The sequence below is a fragment of the Mesoplodon densirostris genome, chromosome 4, assembly GCF_025265405.1.
Source record: "Mesoplodon densirostris isolate mMesDen1 chromosome 4, mMesDen1 primary haplotype, whole genome shotgun sequence".
Classification (NCBI taxonomy): domain Eukaryota; kingdom Metazoa; phylum Chordata; class Mammalia; order Artiodactyla; family Ziphiidae; genus Mesoplodon; species Mesoplodon densirostris.
This window is the reverse complement of record NC_082664.1, coordinates 135509423-135533583: the sequence shown is the minus strand read 5'-3', so window position 1 is coordinate 135533583 and position 24161 is coordinate 135509423. Positions and strand designations below refer to the sequence as shown.

At 40.0% G+C, this 24161-nt stretch overlaps 1 protein-coding gene and 1 long non-coding RNA gene across 4 annotated transcripts in view; one reads left to right on the top strand and one right to left on the bottom strand.

Annotated features, from left to right (window-relative positions):
* MYZAP (myocardial zonula adherens protein) overlaps positions 1–24161 on the top strand; it is a 140914-nt gene that overhangs the window by 75829 nt on the left and 40924 nt on the right. For both annotated transcript variants that reach the window (XM_060097285.1, XM_060097286.1), the window contains exon 12: positions 8056–8156. In XM_060097285.1, the coding sequence (XP_059953268.1) occupies positions 8056–8156 (101 nt within the window). The remainder of the gene's footprint in view (positions 1–8055; positions 8157–24161) is intronic.
* LOC132488730 (uncharacterized) overlaps positions 11181–24161 on the bottom strand; it is a 40142-nt gene continuing 27161 nt past the window's right edge. The window contains exons 1-3 of one of the 2 annotated variants that reach the window (XR_009531804.1): positions 15446–15511; positions 14262–14465; positions 11181–14142 (exon numbers count right to left, since the gene is read on the bottom strand). This is a non-coding gene — a long non-coding RNA (uncharacterized LOC132488730). Of the gene's footprint in view, positions 14143–14261; positions 14466–15445; positions 15512–24161 lie in introns of those variants that run through there. The other variant, XR_009531803.1, reaches the window with a different exon arrangement.

Genomic DNA, 24161 nt, shown 5'->3' with positions numbered 1-24161 from the left:
ACGTGTGTTGTGTGGCACATAAACCTCTCAATGTGTCTGCTGTGCATTCCTGGGTCAATTATGAATTTCCTGTGCAATGCTAGGGCGGCAGCACCAGGCACCATGTACGAGTTTTACTGGACATGCATTCTTGTTTAGTGCATGTGTTACAGCCCTGGCTGCTCCCTCCCCTGGGCCTGAGGGAGCTGGGGGAGGAGGCGGCTGCCATTCATTTGACATAATTTCCCCAAAATGCCAAGAGGTGCCATACCAGGTCCTTCTTTTCGGGAAGGCGCACAGCCTCCCAAGCCCCCGGGTGGTCTGTATTTCACAGCTCAACACAAGGTGGTGGTATTTGAAAGGAAAACCCTGGAACCTGATTCTCGGTCCTGGAAGCAATCTCTTCCCCAGCACGGGCCAGGCGGCCAGTTGAGGCTGCTCTTTGGTCACAGTCGGCAGGACTCAGAGCGGACTGTCCTTGCTTTCCTGTATCAAGACCTGTCCTTTTTTAAAGTACTTCTGTCATCCCTCTCTAATTTTCTCCTCGTGCCCATATTCAGGCTCTCATCATCTTTTTTTCTGTCTTGTCAACCTTGTATTAATTTATGTAAATAAAGCTGCATCTTTTTAAAGCGTATGGTGACAAATGTTAACTAGACATACTGTGGTGATCATTTTGCAGTGTGTAGATACCAAGTCGTTATGTTGTACAGGTGAAACTAATATAATGTTATATGTCAATTAAACCTAAATTTTAAAAAAGTATATAATGAATTTTGACAGTTGTATATACCTGTGAAACCACCACTGCAGTCAAGATATAGAACATATCCATCATTCCCCAAAGACCTCTCTCTGTTTCCCTTTTGCAGTCCATCTCTCCATTCACCCCCAAGCAACCAGGGATATTTTTTGGACTTGCTTGCATTTTGTATAAATGGAATCATATAGTTGTGTGTTCTTTTGTGTCTAGCTAGCTTCTTTCACTCAGCATAAGGATTTGAGATATATCCATGTTATATGCATTCTTTTTTGTGGCAGAATATTTTTTATTGTATTAAGATTCCACAGTTTATTTCTCCATTCTCCTGTTGATATACACTTGGGTTGTTTCCAGTTTGGGGCTACTGTGAATAAAGCTGCTGTGAACATTACAAGTCATCATGTGGGCATATGGTTTATTCCTGTTAGGTAAATTCCTAGTGATGGAATGGCTGGGATGTGTGGTAGATATAGGCTTAACTTTTTAAGAAACTGTCAGTTTATCAAAGGAGTCATATCTTTTACCTTCCCACCAGCAGGTGGAATGTTCCAGTTTCTCCACAGCCTCATCCTGACTTAGTACTGTCAGTCTTTTTAATGTAGCCATTCTAGAGGGTGTGTGGTGGTATCTCATTGTGGTTTTTATTTGCATTTCCATGGTCACTAGCGATGCTGAGCATGTTTTAAATGCTTATTGGCAATTTGTATATATTCTTTTTTGAAGTGTCTGTTCAAATCTTTGGCCCATTATTTTACTAAGTTTTTACTTTTCTTATTTACTGAGTTGCTAAGAGTTCTTTATGTATTCTGGATACCAGTTCTTTGTCAGATATATGTACTGTGAATATTTTCTCCCATTTCATGACCTGCTTTTTCATTTTCTTAATGACATCTTTTGGAGAAATTTTTGTTTTTTGTTTTTATTTTTGATAAAGTTCAATTTATCAGTTTTTTTCTGTATGGTTTCTGTTTTTTGTGTCCTAAGAAATCTTTGGTCAGACTTTCTCCTATGATTTCCTCTAAAAATTGTTTAATTTTTGCTTTTCAATTTAGATCTAAGATCCATTTGGAGTTAATTTTTGTGTTTTGTGTGAAGTAAGGATATTCTTTTTTTCACCATAGCTATCCAACTGTTTCCTTTTAATGTCTCCTTAATTTCTGATATCGATCATTTGTCCCCTTTCCCCCTTCTTTGATCAGTCTAGCTAGAGTGTTATCAATTTGTTGTTTTTAAAAAAATTAAAATAGCTTTTGGCTTTGTTGATATTCTCTATTATCTGTTTTCTGTTTTATTGAGTTTTGCTCTGATATTTATATTCCCTGCCTTCTAATTATTTTGGTATTACTTTGCTCTTCTTTTTCTAGCTTCTTGAGGTAGACCTTAGGTCATTGATTTTAGTCCTTTCTTTTTAAATATAAGCCTTTAAAGCTCTAACTGTCCCTCTGAGCTCTGCTTCAGCTGCAACCTACAAGTTGTGATATGCTGTATTCAGCATATCAAAATGTTTTCTAATTTCCTTTGAGATTCTTCTTTGACTTACGGATTATTTAAAAGTGTGTTGTTTAACTTCCAAATATTTGAGGTGTTCTTCGGTATCTTATTGTTTTTGATTTCTAATTTGTCATGGTCTTAGAACATACTTTGTATGGTTTTCATTCTGTTAAATTTATTGAGAATTGTTTTATGGCTCAGCATATGGTTTCTCTTGGTTGAATATTGTAAAAAAAAAAAAAGAAAGAAAAAAAAAGTCTGCTCTTTTTGTGTGTTCTATAAATACCAATAAGATTTAGGTCGTTGATAATATTGTTTAAATTATTTATGATTTTACTGGTTTTTGTATAATTGTTCTCTCTATTGCTGAGAGAGGGGTGTTAAAATCCCTTGCTATGGCTTTAGGCTGTCTCTTTCTTTAATTTTGTTATTTTTTTACTTCATATATTCTGAAGCTTTGTTATTAGGTACATAATTTTTGATTGTTGTGTTTTGGAGATGAATTGATCTCATTATTATGAAATGGTGGTCACTACCTTTGTTAATATTTGTCTTGAAGTCTATTTCATCTGATATTAATATTACCCTTTCTGCCCTCTTATGTTTACTGTTTGTATGGTATATCTTTTTCCATCCACTTATTTTTAACTCATCTGTGTCTCTCTATTTAAGGTTAAATATTCAATACATCTCCTATCGACAATATAGTTAGGTCTTGGTTTTTTTATATATTCTGATATTCTGTCTTATATGAAGTATACTGTCCATTGACAATTATTGATATGGCTCGATTTATTTAGGTCTGCCATTTTATTATTATTATTTTATTACTTTTTATTTTATTTCGTTTTATTATTTTATTTTTGGCTGCATTGGGTCTTTGTTGCTGTGCACGGGCTTTCTCTAGTTGCGGTGAGTGGGGGCTACTCTTTGTTGCGGTGCATGAGCTTCTCATTGCGATGGCTTCTCTTGTTGTGGAGCACGGGCTCTAGGCGCACAAGCTTCAGTAGTTGTGGCTCACAGGCTCTAGAGCGCAGGCTCAGTAGTTGTGGCGCACAGGCTTAGTTGCTCTGCTGCATGTGGGATCTTCCCGGACCAGGGCTTGAACCCATGTCCCCTGCATTGGCAGGTGGATTCTTAACCACTGTGCCACAAGGGAAGTCCCTATTATTTGTTTTCTATTTAGTCCCTCTGGTTTGTTTTGTCTGTCTTGTTGCCCTCTCTTGCATTCTTCTGGATTATTCCAGTATTTTTTAGAATTCCATTTTAATTTATCTATTGGCATTTGCTGTGTCTTTAATATTTTAGTGGTTGCTCTAGGTATTACAATATACTTCATTATGTGTTCACAGTCCACTTAGAGGTAATATTGTACCTTTTCATGAAAAATGTAGAAGTCTTGCAATGATAAGGTCCATCTACCCCTTCCTCTGCTGTTAGAGTTATCTCATGTATTGTATCTTATATATACTCTAAACCCACAGTACATTGTTACAGTTTTTAACAGTCATAGGTATTTTAGAGAAATTAAGAGAAAATAATCATCTTTTATGTTTACTCATATAGTATTTATTTCTGATGTCCTTTACTCGTTTCTGAAAATCTGAGTTTCTTTCTAGTATCATCTCTCTTCAGCCCGAAGAACTTTTATTTAGCATTTTGTATAGAGCAGGCCAGCTGGGGACAAATTCACTTAGTTTTTCTTATTTGAAAGTAAGGCCTCTAGTTCACCTTCATTACTGAAATATATTGAGTTCTAGGTTGACAGTTTCTTTTAGTACTCACTCCCTTCTGGCTTTCGTAGTTTTTGATGAGCAACTTTTGGTAATTCAAATTATCGTTCCCCTATATGTAACAGGATGGCTTTCAAGGTTTTTCTTTGTGTTTTTCGGTAGTTTGACTCTGATTTGCCAAGGTATGCTTCTCTTTGAGTTTATTCTGTCTGGGTTTGTTGAGATTCTTGAATTTGTATACTTATGTATTTCACCAAATATGGGAAAATTTCAGCCATTATTTCTTTTCTCCCCCACCCCCACCAAGAATCTGGAGATATAAGTGCTTTTCTTTTTTTTTCCTAGCCATTATTTCTTTGAATATTTTTTTCTCAAGTTTCTCCCTTCTTTCCTTCTGTGATTCCAGCATCTCTATTTTAGGCTTTTAGAAATTGTCCCACAGTTCCATGAAGTTCCATTTATTATTTTCAACATTTTCTTTATCTTATTTTGATTGATTTCTATTAATGTGTCCCTGTGTCCTCAAGTTTACTACTGACTCCTTCCTTTGTCATATCCATTCTTTTCTTAAGTCAATCTAGTGATTTTTAAATTTCAGGCATTGTGTTTTTCTGTTCTAAAGTTACCATTTGTTTTCTATTTCTTTCTGGTTTTTTTTTTTTTTTTTTTTGCGGTACGCGGGCCTCTCACTGTTGTGGCCTCTCCCGTTGTGGAGCACAGGCTCCGGACGCGCAGGCTCAGCGGCCATGGCTCACGGACCCAGCCACTCCGCGGCATGTGGGATCTTCCCAGGCGGGGGCACGAACCCGTGTCCCCTGCATCGGCAGGCGGACTCTCAACCACTGCGCCACCAGGGAAGCCCTTTTTTTTTTTTTTTTTTTTTTTTACTCCTTCATCAGTGATGTAAAGGAAAATAGGCTTGTAATTGTTTTAAAAGGTAAAGAATCTGGTTAGACTCAATTGCACCCTGCCATAATGTAGTGGGTGATGGCTTAGATCTCAGGTCAGTTCTTTAAGCCTTGGCTGCATACTTCTTTTACTTTGCCCCACACATACGTGGTTCAGGGGTCTGCCAGGGACTCGAACTGAGTTTATATAAAGAATTCAGAATTTCAGTCTTCTCTGACCCTTCCTTTTTGGCTTCCCCCTTACTCTTGGTAACCCTGGTTATTCTTCTATCCCGTAGACTCCGACTGGTTTTCTACCAGAAAGATGATTTTTCCATTGAGTCTTTACTGTGTCTGTGCTGCCAGCACCATGACTGTACTGCCCTCGGGCAAAGCTGCAAACAAAAACAAATGAATCACAGAGAACCCATTCAGTGCTTGTCATTTGCTCCAAGCTTTACCTCCCCTCTAAAACTTGCCCATCCTTGTTGAGTCTTTAAAGACCTCAGCAGTTATCTTTTGTCCAAGGTTGACAGCTGTTCTTTGAAGGAGGATCTATTCATTAAGTGCTTACTCCTATATACTAGAAGTACATTTCTCACTCTACCTGGAAAATTGCAATGACCTCCTTGATTGATCTTCCTTGCCTATAGTTTTATTTCCTTCCAATATAATTTCCACTAAGAGCCCAAGTGTTTGAAATAAAATCTTGACCTTGGTCTTATAGGATTGGGTGTAGAGTCTTGGTAATGGCATACATAGTCCTTTATAACCAACTCCTGCCCTCCTGTATACTGCAGTCAGGTGCCTGTTCTCAATCTGGTATGTTTCCATAATTCTGGAATACTTATCCCTTCTGTTTCCCTTACTCTCTTCCCCTTGCATAATTCCAGGAAATCTTCACAGACAATTCAGTCCTTTTCCCCATTTTGAGTTAGGCATCCCCTCTGAATCACCCCATAATATTCTCTAGGTCCCTCTGGAATGGGACTTGTGACTTTGTTCTGTGATTTTCTGCTTAGGTGTCTCTACCTGCAAAAGACTGAGCTCCTCAAAGGTTGCAAATCATGACCTATTTCTTTAACTGCCAACATCCTCCCCCTACCTGATTTTACATACTACCTGATACATACTCAGGGTTTTTTTGTTTTAACTGATAGTATTACATTTTTAAGAGTATAAGTTTTTGTATCAGTGCTTCAGTGGATAGCTGATGCATACACAAAGTTCCTCTGGAATAGAACAAAGGAATTGGGGCTACCAGTCCACTATTCACTGTATACCAGTTGGGGCACGCTTGCTAACCTTGTCTTTTATGCCCCCTAACTATAGGAACTCAGCCCAGCATTTTAAGAAATCCTCATGATTAAAGTCTATCTTAAGAAAGGATAAAACAGTAGGATTGCTGAAGCTTGTTAATGGGCAGGCCTCTTCTGCCTTTCTCTTTCCATATGAATGAAAGAGTTCAAATATTTTCGGTGAAGGTGTGTGTGTGTGTGTGTGTAAATGGTGATGAACCCCTGGCAGTTAGCCAGCACCATTCTCCCATACTGAGCACCAGGTGATAGATGCAGAGCCCATAGATCTGTCATGGCTTGTCAGCTGCTAGGGAACCTGGAATGCATTCTTCCTTTATACTGTTTCCCATTTATCGAAAGGGATTCCTGGACCTTTACATCCTGCAGAACATGAGTTTGTACCAGAGCTGCTGCTTTGCACCTTGGTATCAGACATTCAGAGCAGGAGCTCTTTCAAAACAAATGAGCTTCTGTTTCCAAAGAACTTTTCAACTTTCATGTGTTGTCTAGTGTCTTAGAATACAATGCCTTAGCTTCAGCTCCAAATTAAAAAGACAAATGCTTGATTTGTTTCTAGTTATGCAAATGCTCATTTTAAAAGCATATATACATTTATTCAATAAATATTTATCTTGCATCTCCTACATACCATGCATGCTCTGATGATACAGCCAGAAAGACAGTTACGGTCACTGCCTCATGAAAATTTAGTCTAGTATTACAGAAAATATATAGAATAACTTAAAAAAAATCCAAAAATCTCTGAATTTCTTAAAATGTGTCTTTTTGGCCTTTGGATTTTAAGCACCAGCACTTCATCTATTTTTTTTAAATTAATTAATTAATTAATTAGTTTTTGGTTGCATTGGGTCTTTGTTGCTGCATGCGGGCTTTTCTCTAGCTGCGGCGAGCGGGGGTTACTCTCTGGGCTTCTCATTGCGGTGGCTTCTCTTGTTGCAGAGCACAGGCTCTAGGCATGTGGGCTTCAGTAGTTGTGGCATGCAGGCTCTAGAGCACAGGCTCAGTAGTTGTGGTGCACGGGCTTAGTTGCTCCGTGGCATGTGGGACCTTCCCGGACCAGGGCTCGAACCCGTGTCGCCTGCATTGGCAGGCAGATTCTTAACCACTGTGCCATGAGGGAAGTCCAACACTTCATCTATTTTCATTTCAAAACCCTCAACACTCTTGCTCCCTTGTCCTTCATTTCCCCACAGGGCAAATTTCCAATTCCTGGGCATCTAATCATCAACCTATGTAATGTTTGGCTCTGGCCTGAAAAGAAACTATTTAGAATGCTAATTTTAATCCCAAGGAACTTGTTCCACTTTATATGTTTGGGATTCTGAATTTTCCACACCTATGAAATACTAATTATTAAGTTACAGAGGTGTTTCCCACTAAATTAATAGATTTACTCATTTTATAGTTTAATGAGGGAGTATTAAAACATGAGCTGTACCTTATTTATAATTGCAAAAAAAAGTGATAAATAGCTAAATGCCATAAATAAGAGACTAGTTAAATAAATAATGTAGATCCATACAATGGAATGCTATGAATCCATTAAAATAATTTGTTAACATAAAAAGAAAACTAATAAACATGGAAAGAGTCACAACAAATTGTTGAGTGGGGAAAAGCAGCAAATAATGGTACAGAGTAGGATATTTTGTTTGTTTCCATTTAGGTAAAATTGGACACATACGTATGTCTATGCACTCTATCTGTAAGGATTCAATCAATGTATTTCTTCAATTCCTACTGTGTAAGAGGCGCTTAATAAATACATTGTGATAGATGTCTGTGTCTAGGGGGAAATCCGGATAATACATATAAGTTTTATCATACATATCTGTGGGGGAACGTAATTGCTTTACTGAAAGTATTTTTTTCCTCATCTCTAGAATAATGAACTACAAAGCAGGTTGGACTATTTAATAGAAACCCAGCCCAAGACTGAAGTGGAAACCAGAGAGGTTGGAGTGGACTGTGATCTTCTACCCAGGTATTTAAGAATTTCCTGGTTTTCCAACTCAAATTCCCCTTTGACTTAAGAAAATACTTTCCTGGGCTGTTATTCCCAGAATTGCATTCTTTCTCCCAAAAGTACTTCTGCAAAGAAAAGTCGTGGCTGCTGAGGGGTCCAACTGGCTTCTGCAGAGTGGGGAGATGGTGCAGGGCACAAGGGGTGGAGAAGGAGAGACCTGGGGAAGCCACTTCAGAGAGAGATGGACCCTATCAGCAAATGCATGCATTTGGTCCTTCATTTATTCATTCATTTGTTCATTCAACAAATATCTGTTGAGTACCTTCCCTGTGCCAGACAGTGATGATAGAGAGAGGAATGAGATTGGGTTCCTGCCCCAGAGTGCAGTCTGCAAGAGAAGTCAGACATGCAGGCAGACATTTTCAATGGTGTGCTTTAGTAACAGAGGAGGGAGACTCTAAACCTTGAACAAAATCTGTCTGTTCCCCAGTCCTGTAACAGAGTGTTGTCAGGCATTGGACCAGATTCAGAAATACATGATCCGCTTCAGTCATGAGCAGATAAACAGTAACTATAACCTGGTTTGTTCAGTTGCATTTCTGAGCTAGAGGACTGAGCCATGTGTTATTAAGCTGCTCACAAGCCCAGTACCTGGGTCTCTCCATAGTCAAATCAGCGAGACCCAGTAACCAACCCACTGTCTCTAGGTGCTCAAAACTGTGCTTGGCCCAAAGAGGACAGAAAACAAGTTTATAACAAGGACACTGATGGTACATAGCTTGTGATTGAGGTAACCAAAGTCACAAAGTGCCTCATACACTGTGCGTAGGAAGGTGTATTTTTATGTGACTAGGGGCATTTGTGTGTGTCATGTTAGATATTAGTAGGTCAGAAAAATGTAGGCTCCGGGCCTTGAATGGTTACATGGGTGGGAAACAGGGATGAGCTGATCGCCAGACTGGGCTGTAGAAGACCTGGTTCTCATCCTTGAGGTTAGTAGTCGCAGGATGTGTTTAGGCCGGTCTCTCTTTTTTTTTTATCTTTATTTTTTATTATTTTTTTTGCTTTATAACAAATTTAATCAGTTATACATATACATATGTTCCCATATCCCCTCCCTCCTGCGTCTCCCTCCCACCCTCCCTATCCCACCCCTCCAGTCGGTCACAAAGCACCGAGCTGATCTCCCTGTGCTATGCGTAGGCCGGTCTCTCTTTGCTGAGGCCTGTTTCTCAATCTGTTAAGTCAGTTGACTAGGTGACTTCTCAGCTCTAACCAGCTCTAACATTGAGGAACAATGTCTCATCTCCTTCCCTATTTTATTCATTACTGATGTCATTTTTGTTTATTAAAATGAGCCACTTGCCATTCTCAAAGTATTTACCAAAAGCAGGATTAAGCTTTTTTTTTGACATTATTCTCATTTATGTTGCTTGCTTTTTGGTAAAAACAAGGCTATTTTATCATTCTGATGTCATTAACAGAAAATGTTTATTTAAAAAAAGAAGGAAAAAGAATGTGTAAATAGACTCCAGGTCTCATCAATGCAGGGGAAAAAGTAATTGATAAAAATAGGACCCAAAAGAATGATTGATCATGTCCAGGCACAACTTTTAAAATATAAATAGTTTGGCTATTTTCCTCCTTTTTTATTCTTCAAGAACCAAGTGGTTTAGTTCACTCTAATTGCCTACATAATAAATCTTATTTGGTTAAGACGGGTACAAAACTATGTCTGAAACCAATAAATTGTTTGTTTTCTAATTCCCACATTTTGGCTTAAAGCAAGGTTTCGATTTGTATGCCGAGGGATAGCCTGAAGCAAACTTTTACGGCTAAGTTATGAAACCACAAAGCGGTTTTCATAATGGAAGTGCTGACAGACCCTTAACTTACGGCCATGCTGAACTTGGAAGCCACTTTAGTATCTAAAAGCAGCTTTTCCATAAATGTAACATTTGGTTTCCCCTAGGATCCATCTTAGCACTTTAACTACCTGGGTCAATCAGCAGAGGAAATGAAAACTACGTCTCCACATTTCCGAAAAGGCAGAGTAATATTTCATTCGTTTCCTCACAAATATTTATGAAGTGCCTACTATGTGACAGATGCTGTGCACGTCTGGGTGGCGAGGAGCACAGCATCTTGAGAGGTGATTCAGGGCAGTGGTTTTCCACCTGTGCTTTTTGGAACTGCATGCTCTGTGCTAGGGCTCTGGGAGGGGTCTCCAGGGGTGAGGAGGTGAGCAAGGAGCTGGCCTGTGGGGACCGTCCCCCCTCAAAAAAAACAACCTGACAAACTCAGCTTTTAGTGTGTTTTATGTTAGATTCCAAGTAAGATTTTGCTTGAATAAGAGCTCTGTGGTCAAAATCAAATTAGAACCCCCCAATCTAGTTTAATCTCCCTGTTTTATAGACACCAAAATCGAGGCCCAGAGAGATAAAGGGATTCACTAGAAGCCACACAGCCAGGATTTGAACCATACCTTTGGAGGCCTGGTATGGTACATCTGTAGTTTTAAAATATTCAATAGAGAGCTGCTAAATTGTGTCACGTCTGTTCTAATACAATTCCTGGTTCTCACTTGGACTTCAGACTTGCATCTAACTAATAAAAAGATTCCACAGTGTTTTCCAGAATATTTTAAAAACAGGCTCGAGAAAAGTAATGAATTAAGCCTCAGTTATGCAGATGAGTTTTGTTCTTGCTCCCTGTTCTCCTGCAGAGAACTTGGCAGTGCAGTCCAGTTGGGAAGGCTCAGGCTGTGGTTCCCTGCCCAGTCAGCTGCTGGGCAAGTTACTCATTCTCTCTTAAACCTCTGTGATTTCATCCTTAAAATGGGAATGAAGATGACAATATCAAATCTTATAGGGTTGTGAAGAGGATTAAATGAAAACATGTATATAACGCATTTAGCATGGTAACTGGACCGTAGTTAGGAACTTAATAAATAATAGCTAGTATCCCTATTATCCAAATCAAAACTCTGATTTTACATGTAAGACACTGGAACAAGTATTTTTTTAAAATTTTATTGGAGTATAGCTGATTTACAATGTTGTGTTAATTTCAGGTGTACAGCAAGGTGATTGTTATATATATATATACATATATTCATTCTTTTTCAGATTCTCTTCTCATACAGGTTATCACATAATATTGAGTAGAGTACCCTGTGCTATACAGCAGGTCCTTGTTGGTTATCTGTCTTACATATAGTAGTGTGTGTATGTTAATCCCAAGCTCCTGATTTATCCCTTCTGCCCACATTTCCCTTTTGGTAACCATAAGTTTTCAATATCTGTAAGTCTGTTTGTTTTGTAAATAAGTTCATCTGTATCATTTTAAAAAATTAGATTCCACATGAGTGATATCATATATTTGTCATTCTCTGACTTCACTTAGTATGAAAATCTCTAGGTCCATCCATGTTGCTGCAAATGGCATAGTTTCATTCTTTTTTATGGCTGAGTAATATTACATTGTATATATGTACCATACCTTCTTTATCCATTCCTCTGTTGATGGACATTTAGGTTGCTTCCATGTCTTAGCTGTTGTAAATAGTGCTGCAATGAACATTGGGGTGCACATATCTTTTTGAATTATGGTTTTCTCCAGATATATGCCCAGGAGTGGGATTGCTGGGTCATATGGTAGCCCTATTTTTAGTTTTTTAAGGAACGTCCATACCGTTTTCCATAGTGGTTGTACCAATTTACATCCCCACCAACACAATGTAGGAGGATTTCCTTTCCTCCACACTCTCTTCAGCATTTATTGTTCGTAAACTTTGATGATGGCCATTCTGACTGGTGTGAAATGTCATTGTAGTTTTGATTTGCATTTCTCTGACAATTAGTGATCACATGAGTGATCTTTTCATGTGCTTTTTGGCCATCTGTATGTCTTCTTTGGAGAAATGTCTATTTAGGTCTTCTCATTTTTTGATTGGGTTGTTTTTTTTGACATAGCGTTGCATGAGCCGTTTGTATATTTTGGAGATTAATCCCTTGTCGGTTGCTTTGTTTGCAAATATTTTCTCCCATTCTGTGGGTTGTCTTTTCATTTTGTTCATGGTTTCCTTTGCTGTGCAGAAGCTTTTAAGTTTAATTTGGTCTCATTTGTTTATTTTTTTAAATTTTCATTACTCTAGGAGGTAGATCCAAAAAGATATTGCTGTGATTTATGATTTATGATTTATGTCAAAGAGTGTTCTGCCTGTGTTTTCCTCTAAGAATTTTATAGTGTCCGGTCTTACATTTAGGTCTTTGATCCATTTTGGGTTTATTTTTGTGTATGGTGTTAGAGAATGTTCTAATTTCATTCTTTTACATGTAGCTGTCCAGTTTTCCCAGCACCACTTACTGAAGAGAGTGTCTTTTTCTCCACTATATATTCTTGCTTCCTTTTCATAGGTTAGTTGACCATAGGTGTGTGGGTTTATTTCTGGGCTTTCTATCCTGTTCCAGACACTGTATCAAATATAAGTAAATTTGAGTGTGCTATGACATTAACTTATTTATTTTGGTGGCTGTTAAGTGATTTTATTAAATGGATTGCTAGCTTAATCAAGTGGGTAGTGCTTCAGTATGTATCGAGCTCTTCAATTGAACTGTTTGTTAGTCGTTTGGAACCCTCTGGACACTGTGTAAAACTCTGGAAGCCCCAGTGATTGATGAGGTCTCTGTCAGCTGTGACATCAGAGGCATCCCAGTGTGTTCCAGGCACTGGGCACAAAGCCCAGTACTGCTGTAAAGCAGTATGGCACCTACAACCCATTTCTCCGTATACCTGCAAGTCTTACATGCTATGCTACTGCTAATAGCATTTGACTTACAATTAGAGCTGCTCTATTTTTATGTGCTCCTGAAAAAAATTGAAATCAGCCTTTTCTTATAGAGCCATTAAGCCCCTTGTATTACCCTGTCCCCTCCCCTGACCACTTTCCCTGTCCCTGCCAGCACTGTGCACTCCTGTGGACAGGAACCCTAGGCTCCCATCCCCTACTCTAGCATTTTCCTGATGCTCAATAAACATCCACTGGCAGAATGAATGAAAGGTCCACACCAAGTGAGAAAGGACTCGAAAGAGGCAATTCTTGCTTACATTTTGCTTCTTAGTGTTTATTCTCTCTCTCCTCACTAGAATGTAAGCTCCATGAGGGCAGGGATTTACATCTAACTGCAGTCTTCCTGGGACTAAGAGCAGGGCCTCACACCAGGCAGGCCCTCAATCAATATTTGTTGAATGGAGCCATCTCTCTGTAGATTTGATGGTTCTTCCTAAGCAGAAGAATATCTGCTTCCTGTGGGACTCTCCTCTCCTGGTTCTTTCCCTACTTCCCTGGCCTGTCCTCCATCTTCTTGGATGGCTCCTCTTTCTGCCCCCAGATCCCCACCATGGGTGCTCCTAAGGGTTCTATCTTGGCAACACTCGTTCCTGCAAAGATGGCATCCAGTCTCATGGAGTTACCTCTTTCTTCCCTGTGGCTGCGCTGTTCAGACCTCTCTCTTGCATACAAGTCCTCATTCCCGGCCGCCTGCTGGGCCCCACTTGATCTTCATACCCACCCTATCCATAGCTGAATACATCGTTTTTTCCCATCAAAGTTAGATCCTCTAGTTGTGGTTAAGAGTAGTGGCTTGGAAATTAGACCTGGGTCTGGGTCCTGGATCTGCCTCTTGCTAGATCTATAGCTTTGGACAAATCTCTAACCCCTTTGAATCTATTTCCTTACCAAGAATGGGAAGATAGATAGATTTTGATAGTAATTCCTCCTGAAACTTCTGAGATGATTAAGATACAGGCATAAGGGGCTTCCCTGGTGGCGCAGTGGTTGAGAGTCCGCCTGCCGATGCAGGGGACGCGGGTTCGTGCCCCGGTCTGGGAGGATCCCACATGCCGCGGAGCGGCTGGGCCCGTGAGCCATGGCTGCTGAGCCTGCACGTCCGGAGCCTGTGCTCTACGGCGGGAGAGGCCACAACAGTGAGAGGCCCGCGTACTGCAAAAAAAAAAAAAAGATACAGGCATAAATGGCCCAGTGTAGGGACCACGTTTGCATATTTCTGTTGATGCCGCCACCACTGCTCCTGTTGCCTAAGCTCAGTATTCTGCAGTCACCTTTGAGCCATGAATTGCTTTGTCCTGGAATCACTCACTCGTACGGGGCTGGCTTTTTCCTTCGTGACTTGCTTCACACCTCTCCACTCCCACTGCACCAGCCTCCTGGAGACCAGTGTTCTAAGCTACTCAGTCCCATCCCTGCCTCCAGTTTCTTCTCAAATTCTCCCCCTCCTTCATCTCATCTTTGTGTTGCATAGATTTCTGGAAAGCAAGGAGAGAGGGAAGAGGTGTGAAGGCACTCAACCATGATTTCAGGGGCTTTTAAACCTATTTAAAAGAGAAACTTGGGCCTCCCTGGTGGCGCAGTGGTTGAGAGTCCGCCTGCCGATGCAGGGGATACGGGTTCGTGCCCCGGTCTGGGAGGATCCCATGTGCCACGGAGCGGCTGGGCCCGTGAGCCATGGCCGCTGGGCCTGCGCATCCGGAGCCTGTGCTCCGCAACGGGAGAGGCCACAACAGTGAGAGGCCCACATACCGCAAAAAGGAAAAAAAAAAAAAAAAAAGAGAAACTTGAGTTTGATTTGAAAAGTTCAATATATATTAATCAAAGCCATTGAGAGCAATTTTAGGTCAGCTAGCCTTCATTTAAAGAGAAAAGTGGAAAACAAATATTGAACACCAAAAAAAAAAAAAAAGAGACTTCTTTCTCTTGCCCCTTAGTGAAACTCAGTTCCCAGCGAACTCATAAATTATGTCTTAATAGGTACAATTTAGTGAAAAATATTCCCTGTTGTCTAAGTGCCCAGTGCATAGTAAGTGCTTTAAAATGCCTACGTTTTCATATTTCTGTTGTAAAAACCAAAACACAAAGTAGCTTTTTGTCAAAGCTTTATATTGTTTCCCCCAAGGGAACTGCCCCTTTATGGATTAATAAAAGGTTAACAGTAGCCTTAATGTGTTAAAGAAAAAGGCTGAATTTTCATTCTGGGGTTGAAATTATTTGTGTTCTTGAAAACCTGTTGTTTCCTAGTGATCAACTAAATAAAATACCTCACTTCTTTTTGAAAGGGGGGATATGAGAGCCTGTTTTTGAAACCAGAGGGTTCATCTTTATAAATATTTCTGAATTTTATGGGCTTTTAGGATATTGTCACCAGAGACTATTTCTGTTCTGTGGAATTTTCACAGGAGTTGGCACAAATTGCCATCTGGCTCCTGCCCCTGGCACTCCACTAAATTACCTGGTCAGGTCACTGGAGACCCCTGAATTGCCAGATCTTGCAGATTCCTCTCTGTGCCAGGTGAAGGTGACACTCTGACCACTCACTCCTTGAAATCCGTCCTCTGGTTCCCTATGTCATCCATCTGTGTAGTGATAGCTCTGTGCCTGGCCTGAGTGAGCTGCTGAGGTCATGAAGATAAGCAAGATATGGTTTTCGCGCTTCATGAAATTATAACTAGCAGAGGATGTATATAGACCAGTGGGTGCAATGAGATGCTTTCAGTAGTGTGTCACAAGCCTCTGTGACAGTCATTTTCAAGGGGAGGAGAGCATGGAAGAAATACTGAATCTCTTGGGGAGAGACACGTGAAGTTTAACATTCCCCCCAAGCTTCTAATACACCCTATTAAGAAGTTGTCTCCCAACCATAGTTGAAAATCACTGCAGGGTAATGGGAGGTATTACTGATGGAAAAGTTTAGCAAAAGTGAACCTTGTGTAAGCATAAAATTGAGCAGTGCTACTCAAGGAAACAGAGCACACAGAGGAGAAAGGAATGATAGTTTCTATCACTGCTGCAGCGAACTGGGGAGACTGTCACAGAGGAGGCAGTGTTTGGTTTGAATTTTGGAATATAGGCAGGAATTCATCAGATCGACTTGGTGAGGGAAGCATTTAAGGCAGAGGGGACAGCTGAGGATGGCAGAGCTGTGAAGCAGTGTGTAAATGAGAGCCGTGTTTCTTAGCAAGGCCAGGCAGGAGATATAACAGTAGAAAGTGGAGGCCTTTACACCCTGCAGAGGAGTTTAGACTCCATCCAGGAAGCAAGGGGGAGACTTTGAAGAGTTTTAAGAACAGTAATATGGACTTCCCTGGTGGCACAGTGGTTAAGAATCTGCCTGCCAATGCAGGGGACACGGGTTCGAGCCCTGGTCCGGGAAGATCCCACATGCCGCAGAGCAACTAAACCTGTGTGCCACAACTACTGCGCCTGTGCTCTAGAGCCCATGAGCCACAACTACTGAAGCCCACGCGCCTAGAGCCCATGCTCCACAAGAGAAGCCACCGCAGTGAGAAGCCCGTGCACTGCAACGAAGAGCAGCCCCCGCTCACCACAGCTAGAGAAGGCCTGCGTGCAGCAATGAAGACCCAACGCAGCCAAAAATAAAAAAAAAATTTATTAAAAAAAAAGAGAACAGTAATATGCTCTGATTGTCCTTTTAGGAAAATATCTGTGACTGCAAAATGGATATGGGCTGAACCTGAAAGTAATATAAATCATTTCTGCCCATTATAGTCATGTGGCCTACCAAACTGCAAGGGAGGCTGGGAAAGGTAGTTATGTGTCTAGGCAGAAAAAGAAATGGGATATTTTCTCCATCTTAGTCACCAAATCTCATTAATTCTGCCTCCCAAATATCATCTCAACCTTTCCATGCTACTTCACCTACAGTGCTACTTTCAGAGTTTGAGTTCTCATGGTCTCTCTCACCTCCTAAATAGCAAAACTCTCCTAATTAACCTCCTGCTTCCAGACTAACGCCTCTGCAATCAACCAACCCTCAGCGGTGCCAAGGGATCTTGCTAGATTAAAAATAGAAGCATATCCTGCCCCTCCGTAAAAACCTTTAGTGGCTCGCTGTCCCCTTCTGAACCCCTTAGCAGGGCACACAGGGCCCTGCTTCCCCGCCCCGACCTCATCTTCTGCCACTTCATCATGAACTCTTGCTCCAGTCCTGCCAAGCGTGTCTCCTTTCCACACCATGGCCTCTGTGTTCACCCTTCTTTGCCTTTGCCTGTATTGTCCATCTGCCTGGAATTCCCATCTCCTCCTCACCCACTTGAGGAATGCCTAGGCATCCTTCAGGAGTCACCTTCCCTGGGCCAATTTCCTCCCAGTGAAGCTAACTTGTTCTACCATCACTTTGCTCATAATATGTTCACTCTTGTATTGCTCAGGGTCCTGGCAGAAAGGGAAACAGAAGAGGCTTAAATGAAGGGACTGTGTAAAAATTTGAGGGCAGCTTTTAGGGAAATAAAAAATGGACACTGGCTTGCTCTGGAGCTATTTCCAGCCTGGGCCTAAAGAGGTGGGGAGAGAAAGCTGGTAGAAGAGATGAAGGGGTAAGCTGGAGCATGGCCTTTGCTAGAGGAATGTAGCCAACTACCAAGCTGCAGACTGAGCAGAGGGAACAGATGTCCTGGCCTCCCTGTCCTCCATTCTCTCATCCCTTGATCTCCCAATTGGTCCAAACCAACTGGAAGGTAAAGGCTGAGGGGACCCACTGATGCTGACCTTCAGGTAAGCTTCCCAGGGCATATGGTGGGGTGGAGAAAGGGGGATGGATCTGAACAGGCAAATGCAGAGTATCCAGTATAGCTTTTTATGTCTTTATGTATTACCTAACACATTGCAACTATTTAAATACATATCTTTCCTGCCTAATTGTGAGTTCCTTGAATGCATATTTTTTTTTATTTTTCTGAATCATGGCTACCTAGTATAACCTTTAAAAGTTGCTAAAAATAATGGCTGGCTCCAGGTACGGGGATCAAGATGGTGGAGGAGTAGGACGTGGAACTCACCTTCTCCCACAAAAACATTACAAATACATCTACAAGTGGAACGAGTCACAAACATCTACTAAATAATGAAAGAAGACCTCAGACTTCTGAAAGGGCAAGAAAACCTCCACATAACCAAGTAGGACAATAGGAAAAAGAAAAAGAAGGCATCGGGATGGGGCCTGCATCCAGGGAGGCAGCTGTGAAGAAGGAAAGGTTCCCACACCTGTTCCTCACAGCAGGGAGACCAGCCTGGATGGAGGGGGAGCTTCAGAGCCTAGGAGGAGAGCACAGTAACCGGTTTGTGGGAGGCAAAAGAGAGAGTAACCAGCACAGAAGGTTGGCGCTGCCACCCTGTGCTCCCCAGCCTGAGACACTCGTCTGTCAGTGTGGGCAGGGGCTGGGTGCTATAGCTCAGGCTCTGGAGGTCAGACCCAGGGAGAGGACCAGGGTTGGCTGTGTAGAAACAGCCTGAAGAGGCTGGACTGTGGCAACTGAGGGTGTATTTGGAAGAAGCCTGGGCCTGCCAGAGAGGCAAAGTGCCATTATTGGGGGACACATGGGGAGAGGGTGGGACCACCATAAGAGCTTCTTTCCCTGTCAGCACTCCCAGGCAACAGGGCACCACCTACAGGAGCTCTGGGGGAAGGCCATAATGATCAAGGGACCAATCCAAGAGGAAGACATAATTGTAAATATATATGCACACAACACAGGAGCACCTCAATATATAAGGCAAGAACCTCAATATATAAGGGAAATACAGCCATAAAAGGAGAAATCGACAGTACCACAATAATAGTGGGGGACTTTCACACCCAACTTTCATCAGTGGACAGATCATCCAGACAGAAAATCAATAAGGAAACACAAGCTTTAAATGACACAACAGACCAGATAGACTTAATTGATATTTATAGGACATCCATCCAAAAGCAGCAGAATACACTTTCTTAAGTGGACATGGAACATTCTCTGGGACTGATCACATGCTGGGCCACAAAGCAAGCCTCAGTAAATTTAAGAAAATGAAATCATATCAAGCATCTTTTCCAACCACAACTCTATGAGATTAGAAATAAACTACAGGGAAAAAAACATAAAAAACACAAACACATGAAGGCTAAACAATGTTACTAAACAACCAATGGATCACTGAAGAAATCAAAAATACCTACAGACAAAGTACAATGAAAACACAACTACCCAAAACCTATGGGATACAACAAAAGGGGTTCTAAGAGGGAAGTTTATAGCAACACAATCTTCTTAACTTAGGAAATAAGAAAAATCTCAAACAACCTAACCTTATACCTAAAGCAACTACAGAAAGAACAAAGAAAACCCAAAGTTAGTAGAAGGAAAGAAATCATAAAGATCAGAGCAGAAATAAATGGAGATGAAGAAAACAATAGAAAAGATCAATGAAACTAAAAGCTGGTTCTTTGAAAAGATAAACAAAATTGATAAACCTTTAGCCAGAGTCATCAAGTAAAAAAGGGAGAGGGCTCAAATCAATAAAATTAGAAATGAAAAAGGAGAAGTTACAACAGACACCATGGAAAGAATACAAAGAGATCATAAGAGACATACAAAGGATCATAAGAGACTACTACAAACAGCTATATGCCAATAAAATGGACACCCTAGAAAAAATGGACAAGTTCTTAGAAAGATACAACCTTCCAAAACTGAACCAGGAAGAAACAGAAAATACAGACCAGTCACAAGTACTGAAACTATGGCTTCACAGGCAAATTCTATCAAATACTTAGAGAAGAGCTAACACCTATCCTTCTGAAACTCTTCCAAAAAACTGTAGAGGAAGGAACACTGCCAAGCTCATTCTATGAGGCCACCATCACCCTGAAACCAAAACCAGACAAAAAAAGAAAATTATACGCCAATATCACTGATGAACATAAATGCAAAAACTGTCAACAAAATACTAGTAAGCCGAATCCAACAACACATTAAAAGAATCATACACCATCATCAAGTGGGGTTTATCCCAGTGATGCAAGGATTCCTCAATATCCGCAAATCAGTCAGTGTGATACACCACATTAACAAAATGAAGAATAAAAACCATATGATCATTTCAATAGATGCAGAAAAAGCTTTTGATTCAACACCCATTTACGATAAAAACTTTCCAGAAACTGGGCACAGAGGGAACCTACCTCAACATAATAAAGGCCATATATGACAAACCCAGGGCTAACATCATTCTCAATGGTGCAAAGTCCCCTCTGAGATCAGGAACAAAGCAAGGATGTCCACTCTTGCCACTTTTATTCAGTATGGTTTTGGAAGTTCTAGCCATGGCAGTCAGAGAAGAAAAAGAAATAAAAGGAATCCAAATTGGAAAAGAAGTAAAACTGTCACTGTTTGCAGATGACATGATACTATATATAGAAAATCCTAAAGATGCCACCAGAAAATTACTAGAGATCATCAATGAATCTGGTAAAGTTTCAGGATACAAAATTAATACACAGAAATCTCTTGCATTCCTATACACTAACAACAAAAGATCGGAAAAGAGAATTTAACACATTATCGACCAGGGGATTTTTATAGAAACTAACACCTGTGGCCGTAATACGCCTCCAGTCAAAAATGTGTTAAGGAAACAATCTCATTTACCATCATATCAAAAAAGAAAAAAAAATGAAATAAACCTGCCTAAGGAGACCAAAGACCTGTACTCTTAAAACTGTAAGATGCTGATGAAAGAAACAGAAGATGACACAAACACATAAGATATACCATGTTGTTGGATTGGAAGAATTGATATTATCAAAATGACTATACTACCCAAAGCAACCTACAGATTCAATGCCATCCCTATCAAATTACCAATGGCATTTTTCACAGAGCTAGATCAAAAAAATTTTAAATTTGCATGGAAATACAAAAGACTCCAAATAGCCAAAGCAATCCTGAGAAAGAAAAATGGAGCTGGAGGAATAAGGATCCTTGACTTCAGACTATACTGCAAAGCTACAGTAATCAAAACAGTATGGTACTGGTGCAAAAACAGAAATATAGATCAATGGAACAGGATAGAAAGCCCAGAAATAAACCCATGCACATATGGTCAATCTATGACAAAGGAGGCAAGAATATACAATGGATTCAATAAGTGGTGCTGGGAGAACTGGACAGCTACATGTGAAGGAATGAAATTAGATCATTCTTTAACACCATACACAAAAATAAACTCAAAATGGATCGAAGACCTAAATGTAAGGCCAGACACTATAAAACTCTTAGAGGAAAACATAGGCAACACTCTTTGAACATAAATCGCAGCAAAAAGTTTTTGGATCCACCTCCTAGGGAACATATATCTCAACATAATAAAAGCCATTTATGACAAACCCACAGCCAATATAATACTCAACAGTGAAAAGCTAAAAGCCTTCCTACTAAATTCAGGAACAAGACAAGGATGCCCACTCTCACCACTTCTATTCAACATAGTATTGGAAGTCCTAGCCACAGCAATCAGACAAGAAAAAAAAAAAAGGTATCCAAATTAGAAGAGGTGAAATTGTCACTGTTTGCAGATGACATGATACTATATATAGAAAACCCTAAGGACTCCACACAAAAATCACTAGATCTAATAAATGAATTAAGCAAAGTAGCAAAATACAAGATTAACATCCAAAAATCAGTTGCATTTCTTTACACTAACAATGAAGTATCAGAAAGGGAATGTAAAAAAACAGTACCTTTTAAAATACTACCAAAAAAAAAATACTTCAGAATAAACCTGACCAAGGAGGTGAAAGACTTAAATGCTATCAACTATAAAACATTAATAAATTAAAGAGGATCCAAAGAAATGGAAAGATACCCCATACTCTTGGATTGGAAGAATTAATATTGTTAAAATGGCAATACTGCCCAAAGCAATCTACAGATTTAATGTGATCCCTATCAAAATACCCATGACATTTTTCACAGAAATAGAACAATCAAAAATTTATATGGAACCATAAAAGATCCAGAATTGCCAAAGCAATCCTGAGCAAAAAAAAAAAAAAAAAAAAAAAAAAAGGAGGCATACCTCTCCCAGACTTCAAACAATACTAGAGCTACAGTAATCAAAACAGTGTGGTATTGGTACAAAAACAGACATATGGATCAATGGAACAGAATAGAGAGCCCAGAAATAAACCTAGACACCTACAGTCAATTAATCTTCAACAAAGGAGGCAAGAATATAAAATAGGAAAAAGTCTCTTTGACATGTGGTGCTGGGAAAGTTGGAGAGCTGCATGTAAGTCCATGAAGTTAGAACACACCCTCACACCATGCAAAGAAATAAACTCAAAATGGCTTAAAGACTTTAACATAAAACATGACACCATAAAACTTCTAAAACTTCTAGAATTTATTCTCCGACATAAATCAGACCAATGTTTTCTTAGGTCAGTCTCCCAAGGCAATAGAAATAAAAATAAACAAACGGGACCATATCAAACTTAGAAGCTTTTGCACAGCAAAGGAACCCATATAAAAATGAAAAGACAACCTACAGAATGGAAGAAAATATTTGCAAATGATGCAATAGACAAGGGCTTAGTCTCCAAAATATACAAACAGCGTATACAACTCAACAACAAAAAAACAAACAACCCAATCGAAAAATGGGCCAAAGACCTTAATAGACATTTCTCCAAAGAAGACGTACGATGGCCAGTAGACACATGAAAAGATGCTCAACATCACTAACTATTAGAGAAGTGCAAATCAAAACTACAATGAGGTACCAACTCACACCAGTCAGAATGGCAATCATTAAAAAGTCTACAAATAAATGCTGGAGAGGATGTGGAGAAAAGGGAACCCTCCTACACTGCTGGTGGGAATGTAAGTTGGTACAGCCACTATGGAAGACAGTACGGAGATTCCTCAGAAAACTAAAAGTAGAATTACCATATGATCTAACAGTCCCACTCCTGGGAATATACCTGGACAAAACTGTAATTCAAAAAGATACATGCGCCCCTATGTTCATAGCAGCACTGTTCACAATAGCCAAAACATGGAAACAACATAATGTCCACGAACAGATGAATGGATAAAGAAGATGTGGTACATATATACAATGGAGTACTACTCAGCCATAAAAAAAGAACGAAATAATGCCATTTGCAGCAAGATGGATGCAACTAGAGATTATCATACTAAGTGAAGTAAGTCAGAAAGAGAAAGACAAATACCATATGATATCACTGATATGTGGAATCTAAAATATGGCACAAATGAACCTATCTACAAAACAGAAACAGATTCACAGACATAGAGAACAGACTTGCGGTTGCCAAGGGGGAGGGTGTTGGGGGAGGGAAGGACTGGGAGTTTGGGATTAGCAGATGTAAACTATTATAGATAGGGATGGATAAACAAAGTCCTAATGTATATAACACAGGGAACTATATCCAATCTCCTATGATAAACCATAATGGAAAAGAATATAAAAAAAGAATGCCTGTATGTGTATAACTGAGTCACTTTTGCTGTACAGCAGAGATTGGCACCATATTGTAAATCAGCTATACTTCAATAAAAAAATAAAATAAAAAAAAAAACACAAAAATAAACAAATGAGACCGAATTAAATTTAAAAGCTTCTGCACAGCAAAGGAAACCATAAATGAAACGAAAAGACAACCCACAAAATGGGAGAAAATATTTGCAAACAAAGTGACTGACAAGGGATTAATTTCCAAAATATACAAACAGCTCATGCAGCTCTATGTCAAAAAACAACAAAAACCAGACAACCCAATCCAAAAATGGGCAGAAGACCTAAATAGACATTTCTCCAAAGGAGACATACAGATGGCCAAAAAGCACATGAAAAGATGCTCAACATCACTAATTATCAGAGATATGCAAATCAAAACTACAGTGAGGTATCACCTACCACCGGTCAGAATGGCCATCATCAAAAAGTCTACAAACAGTAAGTGCTGGAGAGGGTGTGGAGAAAAGGGAACCCTCCTACACTGTTGGTGGGAATGTAAATTGGTACAACCACTATGGAGAACAGTATGGAGGTTCCTTAAAAAACTAAAAATAGAACTACCATATGATCCAGCAATCCCACTCCTTGGCATATATCTGGAGAAAGCCACAATTAGAAAATAT